At 41.7% G+C, this 18,575-nt stretch overlaps 1 protein-coding gene across 8 annotated transcripts in view; it reads left to right on the forward strand.

Annotated features, from left to right (window-relative positions):
- Positions 1-17,692, forward strand: part of TXNRD1 (thioredoxin reductase 1) — a 125,167-nt gene extending 107,475 nt beyond the window's left edge. For all 8 annotated transcript variants that reach the window (XM_074326240.1, XM_019728470.2, XM_019728471.2 and 5 more), the window contains 4 exons: positions 1,865-1,972; positions 4,562-4,657; positions 6,854-6,988; positions 15,738-17,692. In XM_074326240.1, the coding sequence (XP_074182341.1) occupies positions 1,865-1,972; positions 4,562-4,657; positions 6,854-6,988; positions 15,738-15,800 (402 nt within the window). In that variant the 3' untranslated portion in view covers positions 15,801-17,692. The remainder of the gene's footprint in view (positions 1-1,864; positions 1,973-4,561; positions 4,658-6,853; positions 6,989-15,737) is intronic.
- Positions 17,693-18,575: the final 883 nt, after the last annotated feature.

The raw sequence follows: 18,575 nt of genomic DNA on the forward strand, positions 1-18,575 counted from the left end.
TAGAAATATAGCTTGAGATGCATTTGATTTGTTTTTGACCTTATATCTTTGTGGATTCCTAAAATGGAAAGAAATACTATTGTATACCAACAATAACCAAAGAGTACACATGGAAAAATTTGCTCCCTAATAAATTTGAAATCATTTTAGCACAAAATTCCTAAAAAGAAAAAAATATTAATGGATCCGTCAACCTACTCTGCCGTATCCGTCCATGTGTGGGTATAGAGCTGTATCTAGCATCTGACAGGACACTCACAGGTCAGTACTCAGCCTAAATCTGGAGGACCTCCCTGCAGATCTCAGGGGTTCTCTTTGTGCGGCTCTGCCCTTTTTGGGGTTCTGCCCTGCAGCTGTTGTCCAATGTCTAAAAAGTGTTGCTTCATATTTGTCTGGTTTTCTAGTTGTTTAAATCAGGAAGGTAAATTTGGTCCCTACATTTATGGCTCTAAGTGGATGTTTTCCTTTACTTTTGCATCAGAATTCCAAAGGTTTATGTTCTTAGAAGATAAGGATTATATTGTTTCTAGAGGGAGACACATTTTAAAGATTTCACACTACTGTTTTCAGAGAGGGAGAATTCAGTTTCTCATATTTTAAATGCAGAATGCCTCACCTCTGTGTACAAATGTGACAGGGTAGGTTTTTATCAAATAGCATTTACAGACATATTTGGCATTTACATAATATTTTTCCCAATTCACCTCAGCATATTAAAGGCTCTGAGAAATCTGATAGTTGAGAAACCTATTTCTTTGCATAACACAGCATTTTACGACTTTTGACTTCAGAACCCTTTTGTCATCTATGCCTATTAACAAACATGCTTTGGAAATACTGTCATAATCATTAACTTTTTTTGTTTCTGCGGTTTTTATTACATTTTCATTCATTCTAATGGCTGCATAATGTTACACTGCGAGTACATGCTGTAGAGCCACTTCCTTATTTGCATTTTAAAGCCACTCCAGTATTGCCACTATTGATGAATACTGGAGCATTGCTCAGTTAATGCATGTAGCTTCTTCCATATATTATAAAGTTATTACTATAGATTTCTAAGAATGGGGTTATTGGGCCAAAAGGTATAAAATACTTTTTATGGCTCTTAATGTGTATTACCTAATTGATTTTCCAAAGAAGTCTATTAGTTTCTATCACCCGTAATGAGACCGTCAGCGTTGAGTACACTAGCATTGTTTTTGGCTGCTTTTTCAAAGGTAGAAAACGTATGCTATTGTTGGTAACATCAGTTGGCAGGCGGTTGGAGAAGCCATGTGCTTCATTTATTTGTGACTAGTCTTTTTTTTTTTTTTTCAGTTGGGCACTATTGGGGAACAGTGTGTTTCTCCAGGGCCCATCAGCTCCAAGTTGTTGTCCTTCAATCTAGTTGTGGACGGCGCAGCTCAGCTCCAAGTCCAGTTGCCGTTTTTCAATCTTTAGTTGCAGGGGGCACAGCCCACCATCCCATGCGGGAATTGAACCGCAACCTTGTTAAGAGCTTGCGCTCTAACCAACTGAGCCATCCAGCCATCCCTCCGGCAGCTGGTTGTCTTCAATCTCGTAGAGGGCACAGCTCACTGGCCCATGTGGGAATCGCACTGGCAACTCTGTTGTTCAGAGCTCACTCTCTAACCGCCTGAGCCATCCGGATTCCTGACTAGTCTTGCGGACTTTAAACCGCTGCTAAAACTTCATCCCATCAGTTAATGAATGGTTCTCAGAGGAGAGGTTTATACCTGGAATTTCCATAGTTTTGGTAGAAATTTGTTAGTTTGCTTTCCTCCCCTACTTTTGAACTGTTCTGAAGTATACGCTTTTTTGAGTTATAATTTCTCTCATTATAACTCTTCTTCACCTATAGTGTGACTATGAAAATGTTCCAACAACTGTATTTACTCCTTTGGAATATGGTGCCTGTGGTCTTTCTGAAGAGAAAGCTGTGGAGAAATTTGGGGAAGAAAATATTGAGGTAAGTTCTATTCTTTACACCTATGTTAAGTTACTACTAATTTTTTTTTCAAAATTTAAAGTAATTTCAAGCATTCAGAAAAGTTGAAAATAGTACAAAGAACTTCTGTATGCCCTTTATCCAGACTCATTTATTATTAATATTTTGCCCATTTGTTTTATACTTTTCATATTCTCTCTTTCCCTCTCTGTATGTATTTTTTTCCCTGAATCATTTGAGAGTAAGTTCAGTGCCTCTTTATTCCTAAATACTTTAGTGTGTATTTCCTATGAACTGGATCTTTTTCTATATAACCGCAGGACAGTTATATTTAGGAAACTTAATATTGATATAATACTTTTATTATCTGATCTACCTTCTATTTTTCACTTTCATCAGTTAACCCAATAATACTTACTTCTTTTTAAAGTTACTTTTACTGATTTCGTTTATTATTAAAACAATGTTGTTAGAAATATGGAAAATACAAAGAAGAAAATTAAAAGTTAACTACATTTCTATTGTGTTGTATTAGTTTTTTTCCCCCCTACCGTTACCCTCTAATTTACACTAACTTTGCCACTCACCATTTATCATATAGTCAAGGATGCTATTTTCATATACACAGATAATGGTACACAAATGGACTGCTGTTTTAAATCATTTGGGGAAAAGTTTTTAGTAAAATCTTCTAAAAGACCAGATTTATAAATCAAAGTAAACTTTACGATATGAGTCTATTTTAAATCTCTCAGCAATCTTTTTCTTTATATATGCATTAGTAGTAGCATATAATATCTTGGTCTATTAGTAACACATTATTAACCTTTTTTTTTCCGATTCTAAACATAGTATATTCTCATAAGAAGTTTGAAAAATTAAGAAACTGTAAAAGAAGACATTTTAATTCATGAAGAGAGAACTATTAATATTTTGGCATATTCTGGTCTCTAAGTGATTTATATGTGTTTATATATATTGTGTGTAATTTTGTGTAGGTACATGATGCTTAAATTTTTTTTAACAGTGTGATTAAGTTACATGTCATTTTCTGTCCTTTAAAATTAATATTAGGTCACAAGCATTTCTCCTTTAAAACACCGTTTTTTAAATAGCTCATGTAATCTTTCCTTTTAGGGATGCTATACAATAATTTGTTACTCCATTCTTTTAATAGATTGTTTACAGTTTTTCACTATTATTAATGGACTGATGCACCTCTTAATTATTCATTGTCTGCTTCTCTGATTATTTTCTGAGAATAGGTTCCTAGCAAAGGTTTTTAAATTTTAAGGTTCTTAATATATCATACTTCTTGACAATATTTGGATTTTATTTTATTAGAATTTTCATTTTTTATTGTAAGAGTAATGCATTTCAGTTGAAGAAATTTTGAAAAATGTAAGGGAAGTAGGAAACAATTGTAGAGTTATGGCTGTAACAGCAGTTGTTAGTTGGGTTAATTTCTTTCATCATCTTTTCTCTGTAATTGTTGTGATGCTATGATACTATACATTCAATTTTGTAACCCACATTAAAAAAATTCACATCATTTTATAATATAACAAGAACACTTATATGTCTACCCAATTAGAATGTTTTTAAAAGCTAGCCAATCATGTTTCTAATTGAGGCTAGCAGTTGGAAGAGAAAATAAGTCCCTTTAGTCATCCAGGGCTTAAGCTTTTTTTTTTTTTTTAATTTTATTGGGGAATATTGGGGAACAGTGTGTTTCTCCAGGGCCCATCAGCTCCAAGTCATTGTCCTTCAATCTAGCTGTGGAGGGCGCAGCTCAGCTCCAAGTCCAGTCGCTGTTTTCAGTCTTTAATTGCAGGGGGTGCAGCCCAGCCTCCCATGCGGGAATTGAACCAGCAACCTTGTTGTTGAGAGCTCGCGCTCTAACCAACTGAGCCATCCGGCCGCCCCTCCGGAAGCTCAGCGGCAGCTGGTTGTCTTCAATCTAGTTGTGGAGGGTGCAGCTCACTGTTCAGAGCTCGTGCTCTAACCAACTGAGCCATATGGCCACCCCCAGGACTTAAGTTTTTGAAGCATCAGTAAGGATGTCTGTGTCCTTCCATTTGCCCATCTTCCCGCCCTCCTTTTTTTTTTCCTTCAATACTTTTGGTGAATAATGCCAAAGGAGGAAATGTCTTTAGAAGCATTTTACAAGAGAACTATATAGTTGCTATAATTGTTCCTGGCATCTTAACTTGTTTCTTGCCCAAAGTTGTCATTCCTATAAGGTAACAAGACAGTGTTGGTGGGTTTGTCTGTGGGGTTTTTTATTTTATTTTATTTTATTTTTTTTTTATGCAAGACAGCAAGTAGTTATATGGCTTCTCTCATTTGCTTGTTCTTTATTGTTATTGTTACTTAAGGTTTCCTCTTTTGAGGTTGAGATGTCATCATTAAGGGATGAGCTTATAGCAAAAGGGTCTGACAACAAGCAGATTAAAGTCATTTACTTTCTGACCAGATTCTTAGTCCATGAATTTTATTATTTAACGAAGTCTAATTACTAAAGAGCCTCCACTGTCTTTGCACCACAGCTAGTGTTTGACAAACATCCTTCTTCAGATGATGGGTCTAATTGTGCTTATATCTTCTTAGGTTTACCATAGTTACTTTTGGCCATTGGAATGGACGGTTCCGTCAAGAGACAGCAACAAATGCTACGCAAAAATAGTCTGTAATATGAAAGACAATGTAAGTGCATGCAATTCTCATTTAATCCTTTCAACTAACTTCATTTTGTTTTTAATATGTAGCTCTATTTTGATCACGTGCTACACACTGCCTTCCTTTACTGTCTTACCTGTTGGTCTCCTCAACGGTGCAGATGTTATCCCAGGGCAAGGACCGTGGTGGCAAAGCTTGATTCCCCCTCGGCCTCACATAGGAGGCAGGCAGTCAAAACCTGCTGAGGGAACCAGAGGGACAACCTGAGGACTATTGGTGTTTGTGTGTGTGAAAGGGAACCAGTTAAGTCATTGATACCTAAAAATAATGACAGAACGAAAAAGAATAGGAGTATTGCAGGCTTATATATCCTAAGCAGCTGGCATAAATGAGAAAGCTGTCATGGGAAAGAGTGCTTAATTGGGTTCTGCTGTAAGGCTTCATTGCTTGCTGCTGCATGGAACAATCGGAAACAAAGGCCTCTGGGCAAACTCCTTGACCTCACAGAACTGGTTTCCATACTTACAAAGTGTGATGGAATAAATCGCTGTTTTTCAAACTTCTCTCACTGCTGCCCCCATTTTATATTGTGACCCAGGACACACGTATGTCTGTACACATACACTCTGTAAGTGTGGTGAATGAAATCTTACGAGAACTGGTGTTTTTAACTTACTGGGATCTTTAAGAAAAAATGTCTTCAGTAAAAATAGAAATGATGCTAAAGAATCCATATGTTAAAAGCCTAATAAACTCATAATTTTCCTATCTTGGGGTTTTAATATTAAACTGTGTATCCTGGTTAGAAATTACTGCTTCAGACATATGCACAGTTGCAGATTGCTTTTTACAGAACCCAGGGTTTTAGGAAAACCTGGATCCTCTGCAAAAAAGGTCATCATGGATATATTTAACAACTGAATATATTAGGATAACCCCATAGTGAGCTCTACGCATTTGACATAAAGAACAATTTCACATAGAGTCTTTTTTTTTTAGACAAATTTTATTAAAAGTTTATTTATATGAGTATACATTAGACAGAAAGTTGAATAATTGTGCCAGGACACTTGCTATTTAATGGCAGAGCTGGACTTCAATCCCAGGCGATGTATATCCTATGCTATTAATTATTATCCTGTGCCCGTGTAGTCTTTTGCATTCCTTCCTGATCCTGTACCCCTCACTTCTTCCCTACTCCAGAGGCAACACTGTCTTGATGTTGGAGTATCTCACCTGTTCATGTTTTTATATGTTTGCCACCTATCGTGTACCCATAAACATTATGCATTGTGGTTTAATTGAGTGGTATCCTCAGTTAAATAGAAGCCTGCAACTTTTTTGATCTCATTTTTTGAGATCTACCCGCATTATTACACGTACATCTAGTATATTTTAAGACCTAGTAATTTCGTGCTTTATTTATCCATGTACTCAACCCCTGATTGTCAGGATGCATAATGTAAGGCCAATGTGGCACCAGAACGCCCTTGCTGAGTGTTTCCCACAGAGGGACTGAAGTTTAGTTAAGGCTCTGCACCCCACAGCCCGAGTTGCCTCCTCTGCTTTGAGGAGATCGGACTAGTCTGGCTCAGGCAGTGTTGACTCTGAAAGTCTGAGCAGTAGAATGCATCCCATTTCTCTGCTCTTGGCAGAGGTTCACCTGAGTCTGGGATTTAGAATTTATCCAGAAGAATTCCCATACAGGTATTTCAGAGTTGCCAAACAGTTTTCTATTGGTATCAGACGTTTTCAGATTGGAAGGGTCCTAAGTCTAATTGTGCTATCTATCCCTAAAACTTTAGTTAAAATGATTTTTTAATTTGAATGACTGCTCTTAAATGTTTCAGCTATTGCAGATAGTTTATCTGGAGCTTTGAGACAACCAGACAGAGGAGATGAGGACACAACTGTCCTTTGAAAGTGTTTTCCAGAACATGCGGGTGCTTGTTGAATTGCAGACATTTTGCTTTTAATGTTTTTCCTCCTCATCCCTCGTGGCCAGTTCTTGTCTCTTTCTTCTTGATCGATGTGATCACCACCCCCTGTATGTACGGGCCATTGTTGGCGTTATCTTCAGCCTAAGCAGCTTTTAGCAACAAGCATTAATATAAGTCTTTGGCCATTTCTGAATGGGGTTTTTAGAACACACTGGGGACATTCCATGCTGTGAAGGGGAAAAAAAAAATCAGTGTAATTTTATTACTTTGTTTTATATCTTAGGAACGCGTTGTGGGCTTCCACATGCTGGGTCCAAATGCTGGAGAAGTGACACAGGGCTTTGCAGCCGCGCTCAAGTGCGGACTGACCAAGCAGCAGCTGGACAGCACCATTGGAATCCATCCCGTCTGTGCAGAGGTGGGTCACCAGCACTCACATAGCTCTGTTTAAAAGTGCACAACATCCAGCTTACAAGTGGCAGGTCTAGGGTTCTGAAGCCAGTGTTCTTTCTGCTGTTCTTGAGCTGCTTCTGTACCTCCTCACAGCACACGAATGAGTGGGACACCTCAAAAGAAGGCCTTGTCTCTAGAATCTATATTTCCTCTTTCAAATATTTTTTGTTCCTGGTATAAACTACATAGTACTGTTATGCTATGAAATGGTAAAAACGATGAGAGTGATTTGAAGAGATGTGCCTTAAATCTTTTACCACGTGTCCTAAATTCTTTCCGTGGCAGTCAGCTAATAAGGCCATTCGTACCCAGAAAGAGCTTTGGTACTGGTTTCCTTGGAGCCACCGTGACACTAACTGGTATGTCTGTTTCTTTAGTGTTCATATCAGAGAATGAGATTTGAAAGTGATGCTTTTAAAAGATTGAGCAAATGACAATAGAATTGGAAATTGACCACTCTGGGCCTCTGGGTGTCAGTGTTTCTTCATGTTTGTCAGTGGTTATCCAAGAGTTGAATATTGTGATGCTTACTGTTAAGCAGCGAATGTAAACCAAAAATGTGTCTATGTTGGAGAACTTGGTGAAGGTTGGGAGGCGGTATCTCATATTATACCAGCTTAAGTATGGAGTTCGTTGCAGCTCTTATCTGGCCACCATAGTCAGTGGTTTCCACGGTTTACATTGTACATGCACGCACACACGTGCTTGCACCTGCCAGATTTCATTCAGCATCTTGTTAACTGGTTGGTTTCTGTTCTTTATGGCCTTTGCACAACTGAACTCTTTGCTGAGTATGAAATGTCAGCTTGGAGGAATATTTTAGTTCCTTTTGCTTTGCCGTTTCTATGATTAAGATAGTATCCTCCTCTAAATTCATAAGCACCTGGCTGGGATGGCAGCATGAAATAGTAACATGTTCAGTGACTGAGGCATCATTCATAGAAAACTGCTGTCTTGTGAACTAAAACTAAGCTTCAAAAATATAACATAAAAATTGAAAAGAATCTAGATTAATGCTTTTAAAGAATGTGCGATACAGCTTTTATTCAGTGTTATGACTAAGACTATCACTATCTGCCTAGGGAAGGAGCCAATTAATTCTTTTTTTTTTTTCCCAAAAAACACTTACAGTGAATGTGTTAATTTCCTAGGGCTGCCGTAACAGTGTAAAACAGACTGGGTGGCTTAAAACAGCAAATGTTATTTTCTCACAGCTCTGGAGGCTGGAAGTCTGAAATCAAGGTGTCAGCAGGGCCGGGCTCCCTCCCGACGCTCTGGAAAAGAATCCTTCCTTGCCTCTTCTAACTTTTTATGGTTGCTGGCAATCTTTGATGTTCCTTTACTTATAGATGCCCAACTCTGATTTCTGTCTCTGTCTTCACATGGCCTTATCTTTGTGGGTCTGTGTCCAAATTTCCCTCTTATTACAAAGACATTAGTCATTGGATTTAGAGCCCACTGTAATCCGTCCGTCATGACCTCATCTTATCTTGGTTACATCTGCAAAGACCCTATTTCCGAATAAGGTGACATTCATGGGTCCTGGGGCTGAGGACTTGAGCAGATCGTTCTGGGGGACTTAACTCAACCCGCACAGTGAGCATATTCAAACATTGTGATGGCAGTCCAAGATACATAAAAGCTACCACAATCCTCTCCAATATGAATGAAAAGGTAGCTTCTCAATTTACATACATGTGTCTAATTTTTTAATCTGGGCTCAGCTGTCATTGGGCTGGTAAAGAGACTGCTGTGGGCCTGACTCCTGCCGCCCCACTTGGTTGTGTTGTGTTGTGCTCTGATCCAGGAGTGGTGTGCCTGGCAGGCATCCAGCTGGGTAGGGAGATACATTGAAGAGGCAGGACGTCCTCCTGAAGGCCTTGCCGACAGGAAGGCCAGCCAAAGGCCTGTTCTCTTGGTACATATACCTGGCACATTTGGGAACTGGTTGCTGTGCATCTCCATCTGTTGATGCTCTTATGACTTTGAAGCTCAGAAGCTCATGTTCCACTGCTTTGATAGGGCTTTTTTTTTTTTTTTTTTTTTTTTTTTTGCCTTTTTGCCAAGCTGGTGGCTGATGAATGAGATAGAAAAGGTGGGTGCTGTCTCACTCTGTGGACACATTTGTTGTGTAGTCACGTGCCCAGCATAGTGCTGGTCACTTGGGGAGACAGCCGGGGTTTAAGACACAGTTAAGAGCAGGGAGGCAGAGGAGTGACGTGCCAAGTACAGTTCAGCATGACGAGTCTTAGTGTCAGGGTACGTCGTGTAACGTGGTGTTTGGAGTAAGGATGTCGGGGCAGGTGGTTAAGGGCGGATTCCTTGCCTGAGACCGGGAGCATGTGTTGATGTTAGCCAGGCAGAAGGAACACCAAGTAAAAGGCGTCTGTGGGAGACACCCTTAGTACACACACACACACACACACACACACACACACACACACACACGAAGTGTAAACCAAGGTGCAGGGTGTTCTGCAAGGTGCAGGGTGTTCTGACTATCCTGGGGCATTGGGATTCAGCTGAGAGAAGTTTAAAGCAGGGGAATAACATGAAGAGATACATTGTTGAGAGAAATCACTCTGGCCTCTGAGTGGAAAATGGACCAGAGGAGGCATGCACGTCTAGAGGCGAGCGAGAAGGTGGGATAGCCTGCACGGGTGCTGGCGGTGGAAATTGAGACACATTGATTGATACATTGAAATAGGAAATAGAGTTGACAGTACTGGCTAACTGATTGGAAATGAGAAGAGAGAAAACAGAATGATTCACATTTGGACTGCAGTAGGAAGCAATAGTCGGGGGAGCAGGTTGCAGGGGAACCACTGACAGGAGCACGAATGTGTGTGTGTCAGGCGCCTGCTCTGTGTGTTAGCTTCCGTAGTCCTGAGATGAACCCCATGAGGTAGGTGGCCGCGGTGTCCCCATCTGACAAATGAGGACAGAGAAGTGGAGTAACTTGCCCCAGCTGGGACGTGGCAGAACCGGAATTCACACCCAAGCAGCCTGACTCCCCAGGCACCACTGTACAGATGACACTCCGTGTCCACAGGCCTTTCTACAATACTTGTTGTGGATTTTAATACATGGAAATGATTACTGATGGCAACATGAGCGTGGTGGAGACACACAGACCTGGGTTGTAATCTCAGCACATTATTCTCAGTGCACCTGGCCACGCCACCCAGCTTTTCAGAAGCTTGCTTTCCACATGAAATAAAATACAGATAATCTATAACTCTCAGGGTCGCTAAGCAGTGCTGTGTGGGAAGTGCTGTGGAGAGTTCCTGGCATGTGGTACACACTCAGTGACTACATCTGTTAGCCGGGGTTCCCCAGGGTACTTCATTACAGAAGATGTGGCTTGACTGAAAGGTCATCATTACAGTATTTTTAAGGGGATGGGAGTGGGGAAAGACCTATATTTTGAAAAAGCTCCTCGGGTGATTAAAAAACCCCTGGTTGTAAACCACTTGCTTAGAAACTATATTTTGAAAAACCAAGGCTTCTTTTCTAACACCTGACTGTGTATCTTTTCTAAAGCTTCTTGATGGAGGGAAGGTGAAATTTGACGGGATTTTTAGGGACTGTGCTGGGTTGTCTTGGACAGTGATTGGATTTGCTACTGGACCTACTGTTTTTTCATGTCCAGCCATATACTGTACAGGGGTGCTGCTCAAAATGCTGGCCACGGAGTGTTTATCACTAGTCCATGATGACATGGACGTGAAGAAGAAAGGTTTAGAAACTTGAGTAATTTGACAGTACCTGATGCAATAATAAGATATTGGGTTTTAATTTTACATGGCTTTCAAAAATTCATTTTCCTAATACATTGTTATTGAATTTCACAAATGTCAGCCCATTGGCTGGATTAGAAATAATAATTTAGAAACTGGTCTTGAGTACTGCTTTAAAGTGTTCACAACTAGCGACAGCTTCCGGGGCAGCTGTGGGTGATTCGCGGAATGAAGCATTGAATGAAGTCTTCCATACTATTTTCATGCAATAACCCAGGCAATTGAGCAAGCTTTGGCTCTGAGGAGTAATTACTTAGAAAAGGTGACAAATTCCTCAGTTGAGACTTTGCTCTTTGGAGCAAAATCATTTCCAAAGGGTTTCCTTCTGTAATTGCTCTCAATGGAGGAGGGACTGCTCTAGTTTTAACTGAAAGCCCCTTCGCGTCAGTACGAGAGGGAGCCTTAAAGGCTGGGAGCGTCAGTAATCATTAGTGTTAGTCAGTGTGAAGATAGTACAGTGGTCATTTACTCTGGACAGCGGAGCAGCAGTAATTGAACAGGAAACTGGTCATACATCATTGGGAGTGATGATTTCAACTCATTGAGTTTATTTGTAGTGAAAATATAATAGCTTGAGAGGAAGGAACATTAGAACAGACCTGTGAGATGTCTTAAAATTAATTTTAGTGCCACACATCAAAAGTTTGTGTATTAATAGTCAACATAATCACAGTCTAGAGTGAGGGAGTCTTGTGAGGCTGGGAGGCATTGGGGCCAGATATGGATGTGAGTGAATGCCTCCAGCCAACATTTGGCCCTTTGTAAGTGTTCTTTGTGTTGGGATAGAAAAGCATGAAGGGACAGCCTCTGTGCTCACTTTGTAAAAATGTGTTTTTATGAAAATTGTAAAGCAGCTATGTGCAAATAAAATCTTTGTAAAAACTGACCCCATCAGTTTTTTCATGTAAACTAATCCACAGTGGCGGTACATTGGTTTTCCCATCTTTTCAACATCAGCGTGTTATCAGTATTAAGAACTAGATAAGCGCTCTTCTTTTTAAATCTGCTTCCATTTTTGTTGGGTTTATTTTTCTATCCAAATCTCCTACAAGTTCTATTTCTAAATTAATTCCTGAGAAAGAAAAGCTGGCAAATTCACAAGCCTGAAATTTGTTTTAATGCATTCCCTGGCTCTTTATTTTTCTTCCTTTGTAAAAATTGAAAAGAGAGCGTGTTTGATGGTATTTTAAATTGCCCATGATATCATCATCCTACTACAGCTATTTTCATTACTGCATATTGTCTTTCTGGCCTCTTCCACAGTCACATATTTTTTAAACAAAGGAATTTTATTGCTTTTCAAAAGAGTTGTACTAGTTTACAATGTCCTCAGCATTGAATTTAAGAGTGCAAGTGAAAATGTTGCAAAACGCAATGTAAATTTTTCTACAGTAAATATAAAAGGGATAACTGCTTCAAGGATTTTTACATATCTTTGCTAACAAAGATGAATCTTTTCCCTTATAATTATTATATTTTTGGATGTAAATTGTTCGTAGTTTTTTCTGGCTTCATATTTTAAATGTTTTCAGATATTGGCCATTATTACTGGGGCCTGAATTTTTTGAGACGCTGCTGATGAATTGGTGTTATAAGGATTGGTGTATAAGGAAGTAAAAAGGCCTTGTCACTGCTTAGGGCTAAAACTGACCAAGGGCTTGTTTCAATATTATTCCTGCTTTACACAAAACTATTTTCCCCTTTTATTCAAAATAGTTTTGATGCTGATTCCTGTTGCTTTGATCGGTACAAGTCAAACTGGCCTTGATTTGTGTGTGTGTGTGTGTGCTCTTCCTTTCTGTATTACAAACAAGGAAACCAGTTGTTTCTCAGGCGCCAAAAGGGCAGCTGACTGAAAAATTGCCCAGGTGCCTAGGTCTGCCAACAAGGTTGCAGTCACTCAGTGAGTGAGTTCACTCAAGACTCCCCCAAATAGCTATGGCCCCAGGTTTCAGCAGGACACGTAATGGCTTGAGAAGGTTGGCCTGGTAGGGTAGGACAGATAGACTATTATAGAGTCTTACGGTGTTACCTTCCGGCTTACTTAGTGTGACCAAAATGGTTTGGACTGGTTTTAATTGTACTCAGCGACCACATTTCTAAATTTAATTCCGTGAACCCAAAGCCCTTTTATGTTTTTGTGCCTGGACAATATAGGTGGACAGTTTGGCTGGTGCTTTTGTTTTGGTGTGTTTTGCCTATAAAAGCAAAGGTTTATTCCTCGCTGGTGCTTTATGGTCCCGATGGATCAGCGGCAACTCAGCTTCAGCCGTCTTCACTCCAGGACCAGGCTGATGATGGAGCTGCCTCTCCCTGTCTCCCTGGGGCATTGCTGGCCACCTGGCAGCGGGGAAGCGATGTAGGAAAGCACACGTTGATGTGCAGGAAGTGATGCATCCCACCTCCACACACGTGCCCTTGGCCATAGCCAGCCCCGGCCCCATATCTTTGTCCCCGCAGGGCAGAAATGTATACTGCGTGGGCACCTGGAAGGTCATAAGAGGGAGTTGAAAGCGCTGTGTGTTTTGGAAACGTGAAAATCTCACAACAGTTCAGTCAGAATTATAAAGATCTGAACTAAGTGTCAATGTTAACAAAGAGATCAGATTTGACAGACAAGAAGCGAAATATATGACTTAATAACTGATTACTTATCATAGTCACGAAGATAGAATTAAGAGGTAATTCCAGGTGTGCGGCCTCGGCATCCAAATAGTGGGCATCTGTGCCACTCCCTGAGAGGGACCATGTTAAGGGAAGAGAAAGGAGTCAGTGCTGGTCATGTTAAGTTGGAAGTGTCGTCTGAGATGTTTATTAGGTCCTGCCGGTGTGTGGCTCAGGAGAGATACAATGGCTGGAGAGACTGCGAATTCGTCAGCCTCTAAGGGTGCAGCTGACGGACCGATACCACTAGGCTAGTGTGTGAGTACCTAAAGGTGAGGGCACTGAGGATGGCACCCTGGGGCCGTGCTTTCTGGCCTTGTCATGTCCTGCACACACGGACAGTGGCAATGTTTGTGCAGCACATGATGTAAATACATTAGGTGGTTGAGGTCTGCAGCCAGCCAGCCCAGGGGTTCTGGCCACCCCAAAGGCTGGGGAAGTTGGTGTTTCATGGCCAAGGAGAAGCCACAAAATAAGGAAACAGGAAATGTCAGTCTGATGGAAATAAGAAGAGGAAAGAATTGTTCAAAGGTAGCTGAGATCAACAAGAAATGCTACAGGGAGGCTGTGTAAAATGAAGGCTGCAAGGTGCCCTCTAGGTTTGGCAGTTAGTGTTACTGATGAGCTGCAAGAAAGGTGTTCAGGTGGAATGGTGGGGACGGAAGCCAGATTGCAGTGAAATGAGGAGTAAAAATAGACCATAAATGTTAACAGCTTACGTTCTGGCTGTAAAGAGGACAAGAGATGGTGGTGGTGAGAGGTGTGACCATAAGGCTGAGGGAGAATTAGTTCAAGATTAATGCAGCCTAAGAAAGAACCAGTAGAATAAGCAAGGTTAAGAGTGAAAAGGGGTGATGTATGAAATCAGCACGTGAGGGGTGGGATCCAGAGCCCAGCCTGGCAGGAGGGTGGGGGCATTCTTGCCCCAAATCGTGAAAGAAGGAAGGGCTGGTTCCTAAGAACAGGTGGGCCATGGTGCCGAGGGCCAGGGAGGTGGTGGTGACTCGGTTTCCCCTTTGTAGGAAAAGGTCACATCCCCTTATTACCACCATTCCCTCAGCTGCAAGAACTTCCTTGAACATTTTTTTGGTAGTTTGGTGACTGTCTGCTAGTGACAGTCACTCAGCTTTTGTTTGTTTGAAAAGGTCTTTATTTTGCTTTCTTCATGGAAGTAGATTTTTGTTGTTGACCATAAAATTTTAGGTTGACAGAGTTTTGGGTTTTTTTTTTTTGTTCCTTTTTCCTTTTAGCTCTTTGAATCTGTGCCTGGTACCTGGGTTTTGTTGTCCTCCTTTAAAGAATACCGACTGTGGCTTTCTGCATCTTTGCTGATTGCCCTGGGGTGGGGGTGGGGGTGGGGGGACGCTCAGAGAGGCCTCTGGGCTGCAGCTGGTGAGAACTGGAACGTCTCCCAACACTGCTTGGGCTCTGGTGTCACTTTAGCTTAGTGGCTGTGGTTTCTTTCCTGCTCCCAAGATCTGCAGAGCATGTTGCAAATAGCATGTTGGCAATAGCTTGGGTGGCCAGCCAAAGGAGCCTGGATGTGTAATCGTAATATACTCACTATTTGAATAATGGAATTCTATGGTATACAGCATATCTAGCATCATGTAGTAAATGAATACTATTCTGTGAAAAATGGAAGAATTAGAGCTATTTGTGTCCACATGAGTGAATTCCAGAAATACAGAATTTGTGCCAAGAAAGCAGGTAGCGGAAGAGTACGTACACCATCTTGCCATTTTCATGTAAAGTTTTAAAAACCTACAAAAGAAAGCAGGAAGAAATGCACAGGAATGGGGTGAGCACTGGTTATGGGGGTGGAGTGGAGGTGGCCAGGGACGGGCACACATGGGGCTCCAACCGTGTGCATAAAGCCCGTGAGCTGGATGGGCACGTGGGTCTTTGTAACAATACACTTGATTCCTTTCTGTGGATCCAAAATATTTTCTGATGCATTTCTTTTAAAGAATAGACAAGCAACCAGGGTGATGAATTTGTTTTAATCATCCTCCTGCTAATAAAATGCTTCATTAGATAATGGAAACTTTTTTTCTCTTTCACCTTGGTTTTAAAATGCTTTTCCCCTTCTATCCTCTGGAGAAATGGAGGAAGCAATCATATTACTTCTCTGTTTCGTTCATTTTAAGTAGCACTTAACTCCCTCTTGCTAGGTGGTGTGCTTGGAAGTGCTCCGGGTGAACTCATTTGCTCCCGTGTCTGAGAATCTCGTGCTGTCTCCTCCCGCAGGTATTCACCACTCTGTCAGTGACCAAGCGCTCTGGGGCAAGCATCCTGCAGGCCGGCTGCTGAGGTTAAGCCCCAGTGTGGATGCTGTTGGCAAGATTCCAAACCACTGCCGTGTTTCCTCGCCCAAATCCAAGGTGGAGCTTTCCAGAAGGTTCTTGGGCTTTGGCCTGTGTGTCCTGTGCGTATAGCACGCCAGGTCCCCTTGGATCTCATGGGTGGGAGGCGGTGATTGGAAGGCAGACAGCGTCACACTGGGGTCACCATGACGGACTCCAAACTGACCTTTGGCGTTGCATCGAAGGATGCGTCCATGAAGTCACTGGCCTCAAGCCCGCGCGGTGGGCCGTGACGGAACAACTGTCGAAGCAGTTTTTACATGACTTTTCCTTATTTTCATTGTCAAGCTTTCTCATGTTGATTATGTTTTCTCCTCTTTTCTCCAAGGAGTTAATGATACTCGAGATAAAAACTGTTAATTAGCACTTGATTTTTGTCCGAAACCAAGTCATGGCTCGAGGATGCACATAAGGTGCCTTCTCGCTCCGAAGACGTGATTTAGTTCATTGTGAGGCGACAGGCTTGTCCCACGAAACAGAACTAGCCTGGGACTCAGCTGTATTGTTGTGCTCAACTGGCTTGTCCAGCAGTGTCTCCCCGCTGCTGAGTTACATGTTCCAAACAAGTAAATTTGTGATTCACTCTGGCCAAATTCGCCCCCAGGTGCTACATCACTAATTGCTATTATTTTTAGTTCTGTTTAGGAAAGGAAACGGCTTCTTGGCCAGCCTGTTTGAAGTAATATTCAATTGCATGGAACTTGGTAGGCTAGTATGATTTCCACTGTCATTCATCATAGAGGCAGGTGTACAGACTTAAATGGGGAAAACCAGTGAATGCCTTTATTTAGTTTATTGTACGCTGATTGATTTAAGTGAGCTAAAACACTTAACACTTGTTTAAGACTTTTTTGGTAGTGTTAGCTTCATGCTAAAAACAAAATATCACGGCTTTATTTTTCGTGTGTGTTATGTATCTGTCCCTTCCTAAGAACTACATTTATAGGAAAAATAGGTCTTTACACACTTATGATTTAACTCTCTTGTGGTAATTGCTTTTTTTAAGGAAGCTGTTAATATTGTAAGTTATTATTATTATTTTTGAATACAGGTGGATGTGAAGGATTTTCATTTAAAAACCACATGGTTTTGGTTTCTTCTGTTGAATGAATGACTGTACCTGGTGGGATTTTGGCAGAAGTGTTCATGCTCTGTTTGCATCCCAACTTGCATTATTGCAAAGAGGTAATACTCCGCAGTTATAGATTTCTGTGTACATGTCCTGACTAAGGGTTATATTTAGGCCATCTTCTCACTGTATAAGTTGGATTTTAAACGTGTGCTGTGGACATCAGGCCTCCCCCCAGCGGTTCTTGTAGCTGCTTTTCATTCCCTCCCCTCTGTGCTTGTATTCTCAGCGACAGCATCAGGTGGTTGACTCAAAGTACATGTCTTGGTCACCTCAGGGAATTCACGCGTCTGCTGGCGTTCAGTCAGCAGAGCACCTAACCCTGTCCCCCAGGGCCCTGCCTCACACCCTCATCCCATCCGGTTATACGGCAAAAATGAGCAAAGGGAAAAAAGGAGAGGGAGCCTGAAGCAGCTGACTGTGTTGAGTTTTATTTATTTTTTAAATCTGTTTTGTCCTGGAGTCTGCCAGTCTCTGGGGTTAGAACAGTAGGCAGCGTGAGGTGGCCGTGCCTAATCGTGTGGCTCCCTCCACTTTGTGAGATAGAAGGTTCTACTTGCCACAAGAAGGATCGTATTTTACAGACTTACCTTGTTTAGATTCTGTAATTGTCCAATGTATCGAAATCCATAGTGTGTTCCAGGTATTTTTGTTATAAATCTTCTGGGAAAAAAACCACAATGTTAACCATTAAAAGGTATTGCTGCCCACCCTGTGTGCCTTCTTGCTGAATGTGGTCTTGGGAGTCTGTGCACGCTTTTGTAGCGAGGGTCCTGAGAACCAGCTGCCAAGGACGCGGCAGGGACGCCGGGCTCTCAGGCCTGCTCCCCATGCTGACGTCCCATTTCAGTGGCGTTGGCTTTTCAAATTCCTTTGGTCCTCATTGGACCTGTCAGCCTTGATCCTTAGGGCGGCAAAAGCACCCCACTCCAGCTCACGCTGGGTCCCAGCCCTTCGTATACCCCTGGCTGCCTAGCTCTGGGATTGACTAAAGAGACAAGAAACGAAGTTATGGGACTGTCCTATGTCCAAGGCACAGTGGATACAGAGGGAATACACACTGTGATGGTTAAATTCGGTGTCAACGACTGCATCATGGGGGCCCAGATATTTGACTAAATGTTATTTCTGCTGTGTCTGTGCCGGTGTTTCTGAACGAAATTAGCATTTGAATCAGTGGACTAGGTAAAGCAGTTTGCTGTCCTCACTGTGGGTGGGCCTCATGCACCAACGCTCTTAACAGAAGGAAGAAAGAATCCGGCTCTTCCTACCTTTTTTGGATTGCTTGAGCTGGGACATCCACCTTCTGCCCTCAGTGCTCCTTGTTCTCACACTGTTGGACTCAAACCGAACTACATCACCGCTTGCCTGGGACGCCGGCTTGCAGACGGCAGATCATGCGACTTGTGTGACCCAATTCCTTATAATAAATCTTTTCTTGTGTGTATATACATATATGTACATGTGACTAAAACAAACACAGACCTCACTCTGACGGTGGGTATGGTTAGGTAGGTGGGTGAATGTGTACAGTTACAGGTGAGTTCAGCAGTGAACAAAACATCTATGATCCTGTCCTCAAGGGGTTTACAT

Source organism: Rhinolophus sinicus, linkage group LG02 (genome assembly GCF_036562045.2).
Source record: "Rhinolophus sinicus isolate RSC01 linkage group LG02, ASM3656204v1, whole genome shotgun sequence".
Taxonomy (NCBI): domain Eukaryota; kingdom Metazoa; phylum Chordata; class Mammalia; order Chiroptera; family Rhinolophidae; genus Rhinolophus; species Rhinolophus sinicus.